This window comes from Mytilus californianus, unplaced genomic scaffold, assembly GCF_021869535.1.
Source record: "Mytilus californianus isolate M0D057914Y unplaced genomic scaffold, xbMytCali1.0.p SCAF_3, whole genome shotgun sequence".
In the NCBI taxonomy this organism is placed as follows: Eukaryota; Metazoa; Mollusca; class Bivalvia; order Mytilida; family Mytilidae; genus Mytilus; species Mytilus californianus.
This window is the reverse complement of record NW_026262679.1, coordinates 88,894,316-88,912,426: the sequence shown is the minus strand read 5'-3', so window position 1 is coordinate 88,912,426 and position 18,111 is coordinate 88,894,316. Positions and strand designations below refer to the sequence as shown.

General features: G+C 31.6%; 1 protein-coding gene across 2 annotated transcripts; it reads left to right on the top strand.

Annotated features, from left to right (window-relative positions):
• The first annotated feature begins 1,348 nt into the window (after nt 1-1,348).
• Nucleotides 1,349-12,260, top strand: LOC127735339 (uncharacterized). 2 transcript variants are annotated; one of them, XM_052245502.1, is made up of 2 exons: nt 1,349-1,442; nt 10,501-12,260. In XM_052245502.1, exon 2 carries the CDS (start codon nt 10,501-10,503, stop codon nt 12,196-12,198), a length of 1,698 nt encoding a protein of 565 aa, XP_052101462.1. In that variant the 5' UTR covers nt 1,349-1,442; the 3' UTR covers nt 12,199-12,260. The 2 variants fall into 2 exon arrangements, with proteins under 2 accessions (XP_052101462.1, XP_052101461.1); XM_052245501.1 differs by lacking the exon at nt 1,349-1,442 and adding an exon at nt 6,264-6,358.
• The last annotated feature ends 5,851 nt before the right edge of the window (nt 12,261-18,111 follow it).

Here is an 18,111-nt window from a genome sequence, read left to right as displayed (position 1 = left end):
ATAACCTGTGAAAAACCAAATAAATTGATCAATAAGAGTAATATTTCAACATACTCAGAAACAAATTGTACCAGTGTCAAAGGTTTTTTAAGGGTTAATCGATATTCTGACCATATGGAATCAAAATTTTAGAGTCCAATTATAGTTGGCCTATGTTAAAGAGCCTAATGTCGTTATATTCCAAACAAATCTTTTCATGCACATCAATGATTGTTGCGTACACAACAGCAGTAACAACAGCGTAACATATGTTGATACATGCATGTGATGCTATTTAATCGTTAAATAGAATAGCCCAAAACTTCAAAGACCAATTTTCCAACTGTGAAGTTATTAGTGGTAACTTATTAAAAGTAAAACTAACCGAATTTGTTGCTGTCGATAAAGCCATTCGTTGTTTATTCCGTACTTCAATTTACTATCATCTGGAACTTCTAAATAAAGGCAATAGTAGTATACCGCTGTTCAATAGTCGTAAATCGATTTAACTGAAACAAATCCGGGTCACAAACCAAAACTGAGGGAAACACATCAACTATAAGATGTATAAGAGGAAACAAAACGGAACAACAGACACACTGAACTGCTACAAAAATAAACGCCAACAAACATAGAAACGGACTATGTGATAACAACTGCCATATTCCTGACATGGTACAGGACATTTTAAGAAAAAATGGTGGGTTGAATCTGGTTTTATGGCTAACTCTTTTGTGCATTTGGTATCAATGAGCACAATGTTCCATGATATCAAATTGACTTGCTTAAATTGGCCTACTAGGTGGTTTCATGGTTCAAAGAAGGCATTGGACCTCAGATCTCAAATTCGGCAGTAACTCACTCTTGCCTTAAACAACATTTAAGATTGGAATTAACTTTAACAAGACAAAGGAATCTAATCAACTGCACTATTATTAATATATAACTAGATCCCAATCCTAAAAGTATAGGGTCAGAATTCTTACCAAATTAAAAAAGATAGTACTATTCACCTGATGATATATGATATACAATAGAATTCTACCTGAAGAAAAAAGAGAGGCATAAGATACCAAAGAAACAATAACAATCAAAGGTCGAAGAAAAACGGGCAATACCATAATTAATCAAAAACAACTGTATACATAACACTTAACAGAAAACTAGCAATTGATCAACACGAGTCCCACTAAAGAAACGAAGGTGATCTTAATTGTGTGCTCGGGAAAGTTTGTATACAGAGGGATACAAAGCAATAGCAAACTATGAATTGAAAGAAATAATTTAACATAAATAAATATAAATAGAGAACTAAAATAGAATAAATATGATTAATCTTTTATGTCTGCAATTACCTTCCATACTGTTTTGCAAGTGGACTTTGATCGTTTTATTTTTGTTGTTGACATACATTTAATTTAACCATGTGAACTTTACTACAGAGAGAAGAACACATTATACAGGTAATATCGTGTGGTATTTTGCTCTAATAATTATAAAAAGGAAATATCCTAGTCATTTCACTGAATTATTGGACAAGATAATCACTGATTAATATTCAAGAGGAAGCGAGACAACTGTTGGTGAGCTGTCAGAAAACTAACAAAGGGGTATGACGATTTTTCAGTTCAAAAGATAAAATCGGAAAGTTTATGAAATCTACTTAAGTTTTATATTGCATTAACAATTTTCTTTGCCTGAAATAACCGTTGGTGTTTAAATGTTCATCATTAATATTATAAGAAATGCATATAAAATCTGTATCAATTTCTCGTTTGTATGAAAGGTTATTACTGTCATAAATCTTTAGAATAGAATAGAATAGAATAGAAATTTTTATTTTAAGTAGGGTTTACGTGAATTTTACAAACATAAGCTCTGTATAGCTTTTTGCCGACATATATATTCGTGGTTTTTTTTTCAATTTAAGTCATTTGATTCTGTGTATCTGTACTGTAGGACATTCATTCTACATACTTACATGACTTTTATAACACTCTAAATTATATGTATATAAATGAGTCTTATTATTCAAATATGTTTAATTACTTGTACGGATTCTAAGGACGTTAATATTCTGCATTACCTTTGACAAATAACATTAACGTTCCACTTGATATTTTACATCTAAAATACATAGGCAATCTATGTAGGTTAAGGAATCCTTTTAACAACTCTTTGAGAGGTTCATAGGTAGAGTGTTCCAATGCCAAATATTTACCTCTATCCTGATATGTCTACTTTTCCAGCGGCATTTTAAATTTGCATTTCCACAAAATCAAATAAGTTGATGTTATTTACACATTCAAATTTTGTGATATATTGAAAGTGAAAGACTATCCAACACAGTGTGAGTTTTTAATTGTTAAAATTTTATGTTAAGGCGGCAGAAACCCCATACTTGCTTCTTTGTCCTTCAATAGTTAATGTTCAAAGTGGACAAAATACTGTCGTATTCGTATTTAGAACTATTGAGCATACTTATCTGTGCATTAAAACAACACACAAATAGAATTGAGAATGGAAACTGCTAATGTGTCAAAGAGACAACAACCCGATCAAAGACACAAAGCCAGTATTTTTGAAAAAAAAAGCACTTTCAACAAACCTCCTGACATTGTATTAAATAAACAATATTATTATTATTTCTAATTGATTTGTGTATACATAGAATTCTTCAGAAAACTTATATATGCACAATATTCCCCTTCTTCCTTAAATATCATTACATCATCATATCTGCCTATTTAAATAGTATATGAACAAGTTTCATCTGATTAATATTGTGCTAAGGTTTGACAATAAAATAGTTTTTGATTTTTTGAGCTTTTGATTTTGCCTTTTGGAAAGGAACTTTCCGTTTTGAGTTTTCCTTGGAGTTCGGTATTTTTGTTATTTTACTTTATACATGTTTCGATACAAGATATATTTTTATTACGTGCAACCTACAAATCTGTATTTGGATTTTGGAACTTTGGAAGTATTTAATAAAGAAATTTAACAATATTGCCTCTTCGTTCATATACCATGTGTGATCTGATAGTGCAATAATTCTAAAAAAAAAGTTCTATTATGCTCTCCTTTTACAATAACAGAAGTTAACTCACTTGAAGATCAAAGGACAAAATACCATTGATGTTACAATATTACTCCAACCAAACCGTACATTAAGGCTGACCTGGATGGAAATTCGGATGGAATCATTGGTTAATTAAATATTTCAGGTTTTATGTGGTTACAGTAATATATCCACAGAATTAGAATCATCTATCATCTATCATTATCATGAAATACTAAACACTGTTACTTTTATTTACCTAATCTGCACTTTACAAATGAATTTTATATGTCCTCAGAAAATGTAAATTGACAGGAGTAAGGCCAATTCCGATTGTATGTGTTCACTCACAAGGTGATAACCTTTATGATAACAAACCAAAATATTGTTACAACCTTACATTACACGAAAAGATTGAAAGATTTTTTGAAAATGTTCCTGGAGGACTGAAGAATAATAATTAAATAATTAAAGAATTCACACAATACTACGAATAGAAAGAAAAGGGTAACTCAAAACTACAGGATTTAAGTAACATGACTTCGGGTCTTGTTGTGAAGAAGTTAATGCTTTCATGATTTTCTAGGCCTAAAGAAAAAAGAGAAGGTGTGTATGTTGTTTTTTTTAATATTTATCGTTGACCTTTAGGTAGGATGAAAGGTAGTATAAAGTCCTGACAATTTGAATATTAGAATAACATTTTTTATTTCAAGACTTAGTATAAGCTGATCGCTGAATTGCATGCGATGAAAATTAAAATATCTTAGGAAAGAATGCATGATGGTATTATTTCAAACATATATGGTCATATTTTTTTCCGTAGATTAAAAACTTCTAGAGGCGAAAATTTGATTGATTTCATTATATACATTTTTGATTTAATTGTTTTTTTTTTATTATCAACGTTGACCTTTATTAACTTTTTTATTTCCTGAATGCATTAAAAAAAAGTCTTCCTGAATTAAAAAAATCCATCCTTCCAGTTTTCCTACATCATCCTATAAACATGATAAAGCAATATTTTACAAAACTGAAGCTTGAAAACAATCTCGGTGACAATTGTTTTAACTTAGTAGAAGACAAGCTATTATATTCTTGCAAAATATAAAACTATCTATCATAAATGATATCGCTGTAAGTTTGTTCACATGTTAAAGCAAGAAAAAGTTTTAATCAAATGTCATGAAACTTGTAGGTACTATTTAAATTGGAGAAAGGAAGCTCCATTTCGAATTAGAAATAATTTCAGATTGTCGTTCTAGAATTACAGGACATTAACCATCAAATTTAAGCATTTTTTATACGACCGCAATATTTAGATTTTGGATTTTGGGCACAGTTTTCAAGTTGGTCCAAAATTAAACTTTGTTTAATTTTATCAAAAATTGAATTATTGGGGTTCTTTGATATGTCCAATTCAACAGTGTTTAAGATTTTTATTTTGGGCTTGGTTTTCAAACGGGTCAACATAAAGGTCCAAAGCATTCAAAATTAAACTTAGTTTGATTTTAACAAAAATTGAATTATTGGGGTTCTTTGATATGCTGAATCTAAGCATATAATTAGATTTTTGATTTTGGGAACAGTTTTCGGGTTGGTTCTAAATGGGGTCCAAAATAAAACATTGTTTGATTTTATCAAAAATTGAATGTATGGGGTTCTTTAATATGCTGAATTTCAGTGTGTATTTAGATTTTGGGTTTCGGGTCTTGTTATCAAATTGGTACACATTAAGGTCCAAAGGGTCCAAAATTTAACTGTGATTGATTTCAGGAAAAATTGATTCATTGGTGTTCTTTGGTGTGCCCTATCTAACAGTGTTTCAAACTTTTGATTTTGGACCTGTTTTTCAAACGGGTCCACATTAAGGTCCAAAGTATCCAAAATTAAAGTTAGTTGGAATTTAACAAAAATTGAATTCTCGGGGTTCTTTGATATGTTGAATCAAAGCATATAATTAGATTTTTGATTTTGGGCACAGTTTTCGAGTTAGTTCTAATTTGGGTCCAAATTAAACTTGTTTGATTTTTAACAAAAAATTAATATATAGGGTTCTTAGATTTTGGGTTTTGGGTCCTGCTATCAAATTGGTCCACATTGAGGTCCAAAGGGTTCAAAATTATATTTTGTTGGATTTCTTAAAAAAATAATTTCTTGAGGTTCTTTGATATGCTGATTCGAACCATGTATTTAGAATTTGGAATTTGGACCATAATTGGTAAATGTCCAATTTAATATTTTTGTCGGTACTTAAACCACATTCATTCTGTGTCAGAAACAATGCTATGTCAAATATATAATCACAATCAAAATTCAGAGCTGTATTCCTTATTAATAGAAATTGTAAGTAGAGTCATAGTAAAAAATAGATATAGCACTAAACTTAATTTTATAGTAGAAATTATATGAAAATTTAGTTTGAAATTAACTGTTCATTATTAGATATTTTGAAAAATGATTAAGGTAAGTTTAATAGATTTTTTAAAGATTATTAATGAGGAATAATATTTAGAATTTTTTTTACAATACTTTTCTTATACTTTGTGTAATTGCTTATTTCTTGACCAATTTCAATGTAGTTTAATTCAGTCTTGAATGCATGTGGTTCCTAAATATGCTGTATCTAACCGTGTATTTAAATTTAAGATTTTGGACCCCTTATTTGAATTGATCCAAGGGTCCAAGATTAAACTTTGTTTGATTTCATCAAATATTGAACTATTGGTGTCCTTTGATATGCCGAATCTAACCATGTTTTTAGATTGTTAAATATTGGGACCCTCTTTCAAATTGGTCCACATTAAGGCCCAAATGGTCAAAAATAAAACTTTGTTTGATTTAAAAAAAAAATGAATTCTTGGGGTTTTTTGATATGCTGAATCTAACCGTGTATTTAGATTTTTGATTTTGGGACCGGTCCACATTGTCCAAAATTAAACTTATTTTGATTTTATAAAAAAAAATATATTCAAGGGGTTCTTCGATATTCTAAAACTAAACATGTATTTAGATTTTTCAATTTGGTCCAAGTTTTCAAGTTGGTCCAAATTTGGGGTCCGAAATTAAACTTTGTTTGATTTCAACAAAAAATGAATATATGGGATTCTTTGATATGCTGAATCTAAGTGTGTAATTTGATTTAGGATATTGGACCATAATAGGTAAAAGTCTAATTTCAAAATTTTCAGCTATTTGACCACATTCATTCTTTGTCAGAAACCTATGCTGTGTCAAATATTTAATTCCTTGCCTTCAAGTAGAATGGGTGGTCAATCCAGGCCCAGAGGTTCAGACAGCGACAGTGATAAAGGCTTAGTAAAGGTAAAAACAAAAAGGAATGCATTACAAAACATTTTTATAAAAACTTGTTAACAAATGAACTAATGATTATGGAAATGGTACATCAGTGGCTTTCAAAATTCCCTGAATTATTTTAACTGATTCAGTTACTAATGCACTTTTAAGAATTTGTTATCATGTTTGCGACCTGTCATTTTCCTTCATGTCAAAATTGTTCATTTCTATGAACTATTTGTTCAGTCGATATTTTTTCTTGCTTGCAAAAAAAATCCATGCGTACAGTAATTTATAATTTTACATGTATTTCTTGAATAGCCTTCCATATCTGCCAATTTAAATAAAAAACAAAAAAAAAACATTTTTCATTTAAAGATGGTGTGCAGTGATTCATTTCAATGTGTTCTTTAATAAAGAATATTGACAGTTACTTGTAAAGTAAGTTGAGCTTTGAAATATTTCAGAAGTGCCAAAAAAGCTGACAATTGAGGCATAATATATGTCATTGTGTATTCTGATAGAAGTTTCTAATATCAATATTCAATTATCTATTTTAATGGGGGAGGGGAAAGTCAAAAAAATGATTTTATATGACCGCAAAATTTGTGCGGTCGTATGATGCTATGAAGTTGTCAGCGTCGTCGTCGTCGTCCTAAGACATTTGGTTTCCAGACAATGACTTGAGAATAAGTGTATTGATCTCTATGAAATTGTACCACAAGGTTCCATACCACAAAAGGAAGCTTGGGATTGATTTTGGGGATTATTGCCCTAACTGTTTAGCAATTAGGGGCCAAAAACAAGCATTCTTCTTGTTTCGGGACAATAACTTGTGTATAAGTGTATGGATCTCTATGAAATTGTACCACAAGGTTTCATGTTTTAACGTCTTTTCAGTTGTATTCGTGTGTTATGGTAAAGATAATTAATCACCCTTCATATTTAGTTTGGTTCAACGAAATTTATAGGATATATATTTGGTTTACAGTTTGATTCAGAAGAAACACCGATATAGCTAGATGGTACGATTGGTTATCTTATTACTGCCACAATTTGATATTGATGAGTATTGTGGTTTTCATTGTTGTTAATAAATGTAATGTCAGTATTACAAATCTAATCTTGAATCAATCCTAATCCTATCTTATTTTTGGGAAATATTTTTACAAATTCAAATGTGACGTCACTTTGTGTGTTTTTTTAGAATTTCAAATGTGACGTCACTTTGTGCGTTGATGCTTTGGCTTACTCGGCTGTGTATTTTTATATGTTGGATTAAGTTGTTTTATTCTGTAGTTAGTTCCCATTTTGGTTTTATCATGTATATCTATTATATAGTCATTTTATAAAATTTACTGTTTGCAAAATTATAAATTATTCTAAATAATAAGGATGTTCTTGTCCCAGACAGAAAACCTTTTTGGAAGTTTTGGTCCTCGGTGCTCTTCGGCTTTGCACTTGTTTTGGCTTTCAAGCTTTTTTAATCTGAGCGTCACTGGATTGTCTTGTGTGGACGAGACGCACGTCTGGTGATTGAATTTTAAGCCTAGTACCTTTTGTTAGCTATTATTCGTGTGTTTCTTTGTCCTATATGTTCCCCCATTTATTTGTATTGTGGTCCTGTCATGTGATGTTGTCGTTTTGGTGTTGTGTTTGATGTTGCCATTAAAGCGGGAGGTTTGGCATGCCACAAAACCAGGTTCAACCCACCATTTTTTTCTTAAAATATCCTGTACCAAGTCAGGAAAATGGCCATTGTTATATTATAGTTCGTTTCTGTGTGTGTTACATTTTAATGTTGTGTTTTTGTTGTGTCGTTGTTCTCCTCTTATATTTGATGCGTTTCCCTCAGTTTTAGTTTGTAACCCGGATTTGTTTTTATCTCTATCGATTTATGAGTTTCGAACAGCGGTATACTACTGTTGCCTTTATTTATCCATACCTCAAAAGGAAGGTTGGGATTGCTTTTGGGGGTTATGGCCCAAACGGTTTAGGAACAAGGGGCCAAAAAACTAGGATTTTCTGGTTTCCGGTTAATAACTTGAGAATAAGTCTTTGGATCGCTATGAAATTGTGCTACAAGGTCCATACCAAAAAAGGAAGGTTGGGATTGATTTTTGGGGTTATGGTCCTAACCGTTTAGGAAAAAGGGACCTAAAAATACTTTTCTAATACTGTGTTTCAATTGCTTATTTCTTGACCAATTTCAATGTAGTTTAATTCAAAGTCTTTAAGGTTCTTTATTTTGCTGAATCTAATCGTGTATTTAAAGTTTGGGCCATATTTTTTAATTGGTCCACATTGAAGTCCAAAGGGTCCAAAATTAAACTTTGTTTAATTTCAGAAAAAAATGAATTATGATGTTTCTTTGATATGCCGAATCTAGCCATGTATTTACAATTTTTATTTTTGGGCCCTTTTTCAAATTGGTCCACATTAAGGTCCAAAGGATATAAAATTAAACTTTCTTTGATTTAATAATTATTGAAATGAAGGGTTCTTTGATACGCTAAATTTTAACATGTATTTAGATTTTTGATTTTGGGCCCAGTTTTCAAGTTGGTCCAAATTCGGGGTCCAAAATGAAACTTTGTTTGATTTCAACAAAAATTGAAAATATGGGGTTCTTTGATATGCTGAATCTAACCGTGTACTTATGTTTTGGATTTTGGGTCCCGTTATCAAATTGGTCCACATTGAGGTCCAAAGTGTCCAAAATTGAACTTTTGTTTATCAAAAATTTAATTCTTGGGGTTCTTTGATATGCTGATTCTAACCATGTATTTAGATTTTGGATATTGTACCAGAATAGGTAAATGTCCAATTTCAAATTTCTTAATTCTAAGACCACATTCATTCTGTGTCAGAAACTATGTATGCTATGTCAAATATTTAATCAAAATCCAAATTCAGAGCTGTATCGCACAATTAATAGAAATTATAAGGAGAGTCATAGTTAAAATAGATACAGCATCAAATCTAATTTTAGAGAAAAAATTATGTATAAATATAGTTTGAAATTTACTGTTCATTATTAGATATTTTGAAAAATACTGCCAGGTTACTTTTATAGATTTTTTAAAGACATTGTATTAATGAGGAATGATATTTTAGAAATTGTTCTTTTCATTTTTTGGGTAAAATTTTATGAAGAACTTCGTGATAGGTTTATTATTCTATATAAATTAATTTTCGGAATGCTATGTATATAAATATTATTTGATGAAGTGAACCCCTTTAAAAGCTTAGCTAATATTGTCCATTAATAAATAAAGAAATAATAATTAAATGCTTGATGTACTTGGATATGCTGAATCTAACCACATATTTAGATTTTGGATATTGGACCATAATAGGTAAAAGTCCAATTTCAATTTTTTCAGTTCTTTGATCACATTCATTCTGTGTCAGAAACATATGCTGTGTCTTATATATAATCACAATCCAAATTCAGAGATGTATCAAGCTTGAATGTAGTGTCCATACTTGCCCCAACTTTTCAGGGTTCGACCTCTGCGGTAGTATCAAGCTGCGTACAGCGGAGCATTTTATTTCACATATAACACACTCTGTGGTACAAAATTATAAGCCTGGTATCTTTGATATCTGGTATGTATTTTTTTTTAAAACCGCTTGGTCGATGCCACTGCTTGTGGAGGTTTCCTTCCCGATGGTATCACCATCTTAGTAATCATCACCTCTGTGTTGACATGAAATATCATTGATATTGTCATAATTATAATTAACTGTTTACAAAACTTTAAAGTATTCGAAATACTAGTTATAAGGATTTTCTACCATAGAAATAGATTACCTTAGCTGTATTTGGCAAAACCTTTCGGAACTTTTCGCCCTCAATGTTCTCCAACGCTACTTTATTTTTTTGGCCTTTTGATTTTTTTTTTATTCGAGCGTCACTAATGAATCTTTTGTAGACGAAAAGTGCGTCTGGTATAGTTAAGATACACCATCCACCATAAATTAATATTGAAGTTATTAGCAGAAATAAGAATAATTCTATAAACTTATTGATATTATGATTGAATCAAAACAAATGTTTTGACAATCTTTTAATTACCAAGTATATTCTGAAAACTTTACGCAAGTATGTTCGCATTGTATGGTACATGCAATAAGGAAACCTTCTTTATCTTATTTCATTTCAGATGGCTACATCAAAACAAATTTTATGTGGTATATGTGAAGCCCAACACATGACTAAATGTGCAGATCATTGGTGCCCCGAATGTGACGAAGGACTCTGTAACGATTGTGAAAAGCATCATAGCATATCGAAGGCTTCACGGAAACATGGAATAATTCATATAGAAGACTACAAAAAAATATCACCTGACATCTTATTAATAGGACACCATTGTCAGGACCATGAGAAAAAATTCCAAAATTATTGTCCACACCATGAGAAATTATGCTGTCCAAGCTGTATCTCTACAGAACATCGAAATTGTGTAGGTTTGTTAGATCTTGACGAAATCGTTAAAACATCGAAAACTTCTGTGCTGATTGACAACCTTGAAAAATCACTAGAAGAAATAGCAACAAACATCAATAAAATCATTATTGATCGGAAAGGAAATCTTGAAAAGATCAAGGAACAACGACAGGGATTCCATAACGAAATCAAACGAGTAAGAGATAAAATAAACATCCATCTAGACGAGCTTGAACAACAGATTATTAGCGACTTGCTTTCCGAGGAGCGAAAAATCAAAACAGAGATTGAGACCCTATTGAATCAGCTTTCAGAGAAAACAACACTTGTTCTTGATCTCCAAAACAATATAGTTGCCATGAAAAACCATGCCTCGGACCTTCAAACATTTCTAGCGAGTAAAAAGTTAGAAGAACGTGCTATGTCAGAGGAAAAGTACCTTCAATCCATTATGAATGACAGTAATAGTTTGAATTGTTTGGACTTGAGATGCAGCATCAGTGACAATATTTTGCACATTTCGGACATAAAGTCGTTTGGATCCATTTCAATAGATGTTAGCGCCTCTTCTGCTGTACTTGGGACAGAAAAAGATAAACAAGCACAGATGCTGTTCCATGCAAGTATAGCTAATAAATCTATTTGGGACTTACATGTGACAAAGATAAGACAATTTAAAGTTCCTTGTAAATCAGGTATCACAGGACACACATTTTGTCCGAATGGCGATGTGGTTTTTGTGGATTATGGTCAGGGGAACCGACTGCTGATAATGGATAGTATGGGTAATTTAAGACGTGAAATTTCACTCCCGTCTATTCAGCCGTATGGTATTACGTCTCTGGACGATAATACGATTGCAGTGACTGCATGGTACAAGAATGATATTCATGTTGTTGATATAAATTCAGGAACTATCAAAGCATATATCCGCGGTGACTTTTGTGGAGGGCTAACACGCAGAGGGAATACATTGGTATGTAGTGCTCGTTCAGATAAAATAAAGGCAGTAGATGTGCGTGACAATTCTGTATCTACCTTAATTTCAAAAGTATATATAAATGAACAGACCTACGTTACAACGTCTTCAAACAAAATATTTGTGACGCACTATAACAACAATACAGTAACTTGTTACAAAATGAATGGAGACAAAGAATGGCAATACATTGACCAATTGATGATCAAAGCACCTCTTGGCGTTACCGTTGATAAATACAATAACGTGTATGTTTGTTCATATGGAAATAATTCTGTTGTTTTGATAACACCAGACGGTAAACAAGCGAGAAAAATTCTGGAAGCAAAAGATGGAATAAATAGTCCCTATTGTGCTCAATTTGATCAAAACCAAAATAATTTACTGGTGACATTGATCAATGGCGATGCTTTCTTGTACAACATTTCATAGACTGTTAACGCGACGTTGGTAATATTCATAGTGTCTGCATTTTATATATCTTTCATAAATAAATCGCATTGTAAAAAATGTTGTGAGATTTGTAAAACATTGAAAAGAATAACAAGAATAACCAAAACAAATAAGACAAAATAATAGACAACACCAACCACCAACTCTTCTGAGACGTACAAACACATAGTCAAATATGCCCTGACTTGGTAAAAACACAATATGTGGTGAGATTAAACCAGTTTAAAGTGAGCACCAACACTCCCTTTTTTTCTTTACTAACCATCAAACACACAACAAAATCCCGGCTTAAAGCTTTATATATATTTCATGTATATGCTATAGCAAAAAATATTACTAGTATACTTTTATTGATTGCTACATGATATGGGAAAAGATTGTTTGAAGGAAAGGTGAAGTTGCACTAACAAAATGCTTGCTTGAAGTTTAAGTTTCTGAGCATTTAGAGACAAAAAACACTTAAAAGTTTGATGTGATATAAATTTTGGAGTCAGACATTATATTGAAAACACGGAAAGCAATTTCATTAGGCGTTGCATTTGAATATGAGTATTCTTAGACAGTTTGGACCAATCTTATGCAATTGACAGATCAGATCACACTAATATAAGCACTTTGTGTATGATATTGTTTCCTTTTGTCCTTTATTTTTATGGCCGTTTTGAACTCCCACATATTCGATATATTTGTATGTTACGTTTACACAAATGCGTGTTGGTTTACGACAAAAGTTAGTACAGCTTACCGTGTACGCGAATTTTGAAAAATACAATTATAAAAGTTTTAATATTTCTAAAAAGGTACGGAGTGCTCCACAATAACATAAACTAAGTCAACATGAAGCAATAGTTGTTGATCGGGTCTTGATCATCATACTTTAACTATAGATCTTCTCCAGAAGTGTTCTTAATTCTATATGTTATTCTAGCCAATCGAATTTAGTCACATCATAAGGGAACCAATGAGAAGCGATATTTGTTTAGTTATAATTTCAAGATGACGTGAATATCGAATGAAAGTTATAGTTTCGCACCGTGATGCAAAGCAAAAATGAATGAAAGATGTGGCGTTATACATCAATAAAGTAGCTCGGAACGACACACAAAAACAAAAAATATCTAGAACGTATAATTTGTGTGGTTTAATTGGCGTTTTGACCGAACAAAGTTTGAAAGAAAGCTTAAAATTTCATTTAAACCTTATATATAATTATCAGAAAGATTAAAAGTTTAGAACTTTTTTGAAGATAGACGAAGATAGCTAGGACTACACATGAATACATATGTTGCTAGGGCAGCTCTTTAAATTTTATAAAATCCTTTTCTAATATAAATGAAGATTAACTCTTATTGAACCTTGGATAAGGTTAAGGAATATTATCAATATTATCAATAGGGCAGCCATTGAATAAAGGTGGAGGGAACTAGTACAAATATTACATGAGGTGTTTTTCAATATGTGCGTCCGTCTGTTAATTCACTGAACATTGATAAGTGATAGTGTAAAATCAGTACATCATGGGGTAAGATAAGTATCAATGAAATTCGTTCAGTAAAGCACGCAAAACGCTGAAATTCGTCATGCTTCAATTACTAGTATCGGTACCATTGCTAATGGTATCAATCACACATTAGTCAGTTCAAAGGCACTGGAATGTATAATCAGGCATTATATAAATGAATAGCATATGGTTATGTCTTTATTGATTAATTTGTTATTTACACGGTAAATTTTATTTTAAAGCCGTGAGGCAAAATTTGCCTTAGACGGATTGCCATTCTTTGTAATGTACAAGAAAGGATGTGGCTTATTAATTCGTCACACAATCTTTAAATGCACTTCACAAAACCCAAGGACAAAGGATTAGCACTTGTATTATTGTTCTTGGTCTCAAAGTTACAGTGAGTGAGGCCTTTCGGCATCGAAAAAACGCTCAAACATCACTGCAGTTCAAGATTAAATGGTAAAATCATGTAACGTTTCCCAAATAATTAAATGTTGACTCTGGATGTTATGGAGATTAATTCAGAAAAAAAACCTTCGAAATAAAAATAAGGAAGTGTGGTATGATTGCCAACTATCCACCAGAGTATAAATTACTTTGCTGTAAGCAACAACAGGTCATCGTAAACCCTTTCAATAATGGGCAAAACCTTTACCGTATAGTCAGCCGTGAAACGTCCCAACATGACAAAATGTAAAACAATTTATACGACAAAATCAATGGCCAAATTTATTAAAAATCAATAAATGAAAAACATATATGACAGAGCAACCAACGACAACCACTGAATTACAGGCTCCTGACTTGGGACAGGCACATACAGAATGTGGCGGGCTCAAACGTGTTTGTGGGCGCTCAACCCTTCCACTTAACAGAAACAGGTGTGTAAATATTTTAAATATGAAAAAACTGAAAGAATATGTTGAAAATGGCTTGACTCATCAGATCAAAAACAAATTACATCAAAGATAAATGACACAAAGTACCGATCTAAGAGTACTCGCAGTTACTGAAATCTAATTCAAAATAAAACTTAGGAAATTACAACAATGCAATTTCAACTATCGAAAAAGTCATGTTCTCCCAGACTAAAGTATTAACATCCAACTGATTAAGTGTCAGTCTGAATAAAGCATGACATTGTGCAGTCCAAAAATGTAAATACATAGTAACGACAGGATGTAAGACCATCATAACTGTTTCAAGTTTTCATAACTGTATAGCAATACAATGTATATATTTAGTTGTGTTAATTTATCAAAAGCAAAATCAATATCAGTACCGATAAAGTTTTTTACAAAACGCCAATACATTATATATACAGACAATTAAGACAAAGTGTAAGATTATTTCTCTTTTGTCTTTATAAGTAACTAAAACTGGTCAAAGATAGCAGGCTTATAATTTTGGTACGTCAGACGTTCGGTTGCTCTATATAAGATTCATCAGTCGCACTCGAATAGAAACAGTTGTCAGGTCAAAGCAAATACGACGTTGAAGAACAGTTCAAACCGAAAATTCCGAAAAGTTGCACCAAATATGGCTAATGCAATCTATGCCTGGGGTAAAGAAACAGCCTTGGATTTTCAAATAATTTAACTTTTTATAAACAGTAAATTTACATGAACATTTCGGCGATAAAGTGTATCGACAGGTAGTAGGTATTCCTATGGGCACTAACTGTGCCCCTTTAATAGCAGATTTATTCCTGTATTGCTATGAATCTCAGTTATTACCAAACTCAGTAAAGACACGTCATTATTACATTTGGTTGATACATTCAACAATACCTACCGTTATCTTGAGGATATGTTTTCGTTAAATAATCCAGAGTTCTCTAAATATACTACCGAAATTTACCCAAAGGAACTTACTTTAAATAAATCTAACATAAACAGCAGTAGTTGTCCTTTTCTAGATATACACATTTCAATTTCTTAAGGGAAACTCCATACTAAAATTTACGACAAAAGAGACGATTTTTCATTCCCTATTGTTAATTTTCCTTTTTTAGACGGCGATGTTCCTTTGGCTCCATCATACGGTGTTTATATATCCCAACTCGTTCATTATGCCCGTGTGTGTAGTGGTGTCATAGATTTTTACGAACGTAATCAATGCATCACTGGTAAATTATTAAGTAAGGGATTTTGTTACCATAAATCACTTAAAACTTTTACTAAATTCTTTCAGATACAAAGATTTGATTAGTAAATTTCGCTGTTCCTGTAAAAAAAACTTATCAAAAACGGTATTTCACATCCTAAATTTTACGGTGATATTGTACTAAAAGCGCGGAAATCACTTTGTGATCCGTGTAAGCTCATCGAACCTTTTAACAAACTTATTAGTAAAGGTTATCTTACTAATGTTGTAATTAGATCTTTGAATATAGTTTACGTTGGCACAAATATCGATTTTGTCATCAGCAAATTAAAACATAATTAAATTTGAATTCTTTTCAAACGTTCATTTTCTATATAGAGATTACTCTATCTATATATAACATTATACATGTTTATTAAAAAGTTAACTCCTAACTATCCTACTGCCTGTCGATACTTTAATTTTGGCATTGCACAAGTCATGTCTTCTTTGACTGTTCATGACGTTAAAATACTAAATCCCTGGGATGTGTTTTAGTTGATTTTAGTCTCTGATGGATGATTTTTTATTATTAATTGTTTTTGGCTTTTAGGTTGCACTTTGTAAATACAGCTGTTTCTCAAACCACGCCTCTTTTGGGGAGATATATAATATTCATAGATATGTTAATTTGTTAACGTACTGGTTCCCATTTATGATCTCTGTGTTTCATCTCATAGAGACATCACTTAGGAATGTAACCAGTATAGAAAAACATGGTAGCACCTTAATTTTAATTCTTAGGAGGTCCAAAAATGGAGGTAAGGGTAGTATAGAATTTTAGTATAAGTTTAAACTCTTAGAAGTTCAGGGCATATAAATGTTGAAAATATGCCGCACAGCTTTGACCTTTGAATAAAATAGTAGCTAGTGCATATAAACTTTCCGTTCTAGGATATTATTTTTCACGAAACTTCATAGTAAAAGTGTCACAGTTTTAGCCGCAAAGGGAGTTCCTATGGTAAATTGCATTGTTTATATTTACAGAATTGCAACCTTTAACTAGCTTTCAGTAACGGCGAGTACTCTCAAATCTTACTTTCGTGTTTATTTGACCTGTTGATACAATTTATAATGCATATTTGTTATTAAATGTTTACTTATTTAATGTTATATCTCGTCTCACTATTTCTAATATATACCACCTTTGATAAGTGTTTGGTATGACGATAAATTTTCACTTCTGTTCTCGTACTATGAACAACAAAATTATTTATTTTATAAAAAATATTTCCGTACTCCATGTATACCTTACAACAAAATAATTTTTATTTACCTGTGTACGTTATTTTATTTGGCGGCATTTTGTCCAAGGTCGTGGTTGTCTTTCTGATATTGTTTTACATCTAACCCCCTTGTTTTATTGATTTTGTATTTACATTGTGTCATAGATCAAGTTTATTCGTTCAGTGTATGTTCACTTGTTTTTGTTAATATGTCTTTTGATTGAGTTAATTCCTTTCAATTGATATTTTATAGAGTGTCTTTCTATGTTGTGATGTTACACTATTGTTTCAGGTTAGGGTGAAGGTTGGCACCTATTAAAACGTTTAAACCCGCTGCATTTGTTTGTCCTAAGTCAGCAGGCGCGTAGCTACATTTACGTCAAAACGCCCGGGCGTACACATCAATTTTGGAGAAAAAATATTTTAATCTAAATCAATTAAAAGATCTGGCTAAAAGCACATGAGCCTTGTAGTTCTTTCTCCACTGACTTGTAATTGAATATAACAGTCGGAAGAAATTTACTTTTTAATCGAATGGTATCATATTATTTATTTGTTCGTTTTCTGTCAAAATATGAATCTACTGTGAATTATCCTCCCTTACCTATATTTTAAAGCAATTATCTTCTGAGATACGGTATGCAGTTTTGTCGAGCCTGCGAGACATTCCATAATCGGCGTTGGTGTCGTCAATATTTATGTTCAGCCTGTGGTTAAATTTTTTTTTTAAACATCTATAAATTTGTAAAACCTTTATGAAATTTTACAGAATATAGGCAGAAACTTTTTTATGATCAAAAGAGTATCCAGTACTTTTAATTTTTTCGCATTTTACTGAAAAGAACATTATTTTTATTGGTTAACAGTAGATACTGTTTTTGCGCATCAATTACTTTGTCAATACTTCATCGAATTTTATGTAAAAATGTTAACACCAACTGTACAAATTGTTTTGCACCAGATGCGCATTTCGACAATTAATGTCTCATCAGTGATGCTCGAGGCCGAAATATTTGA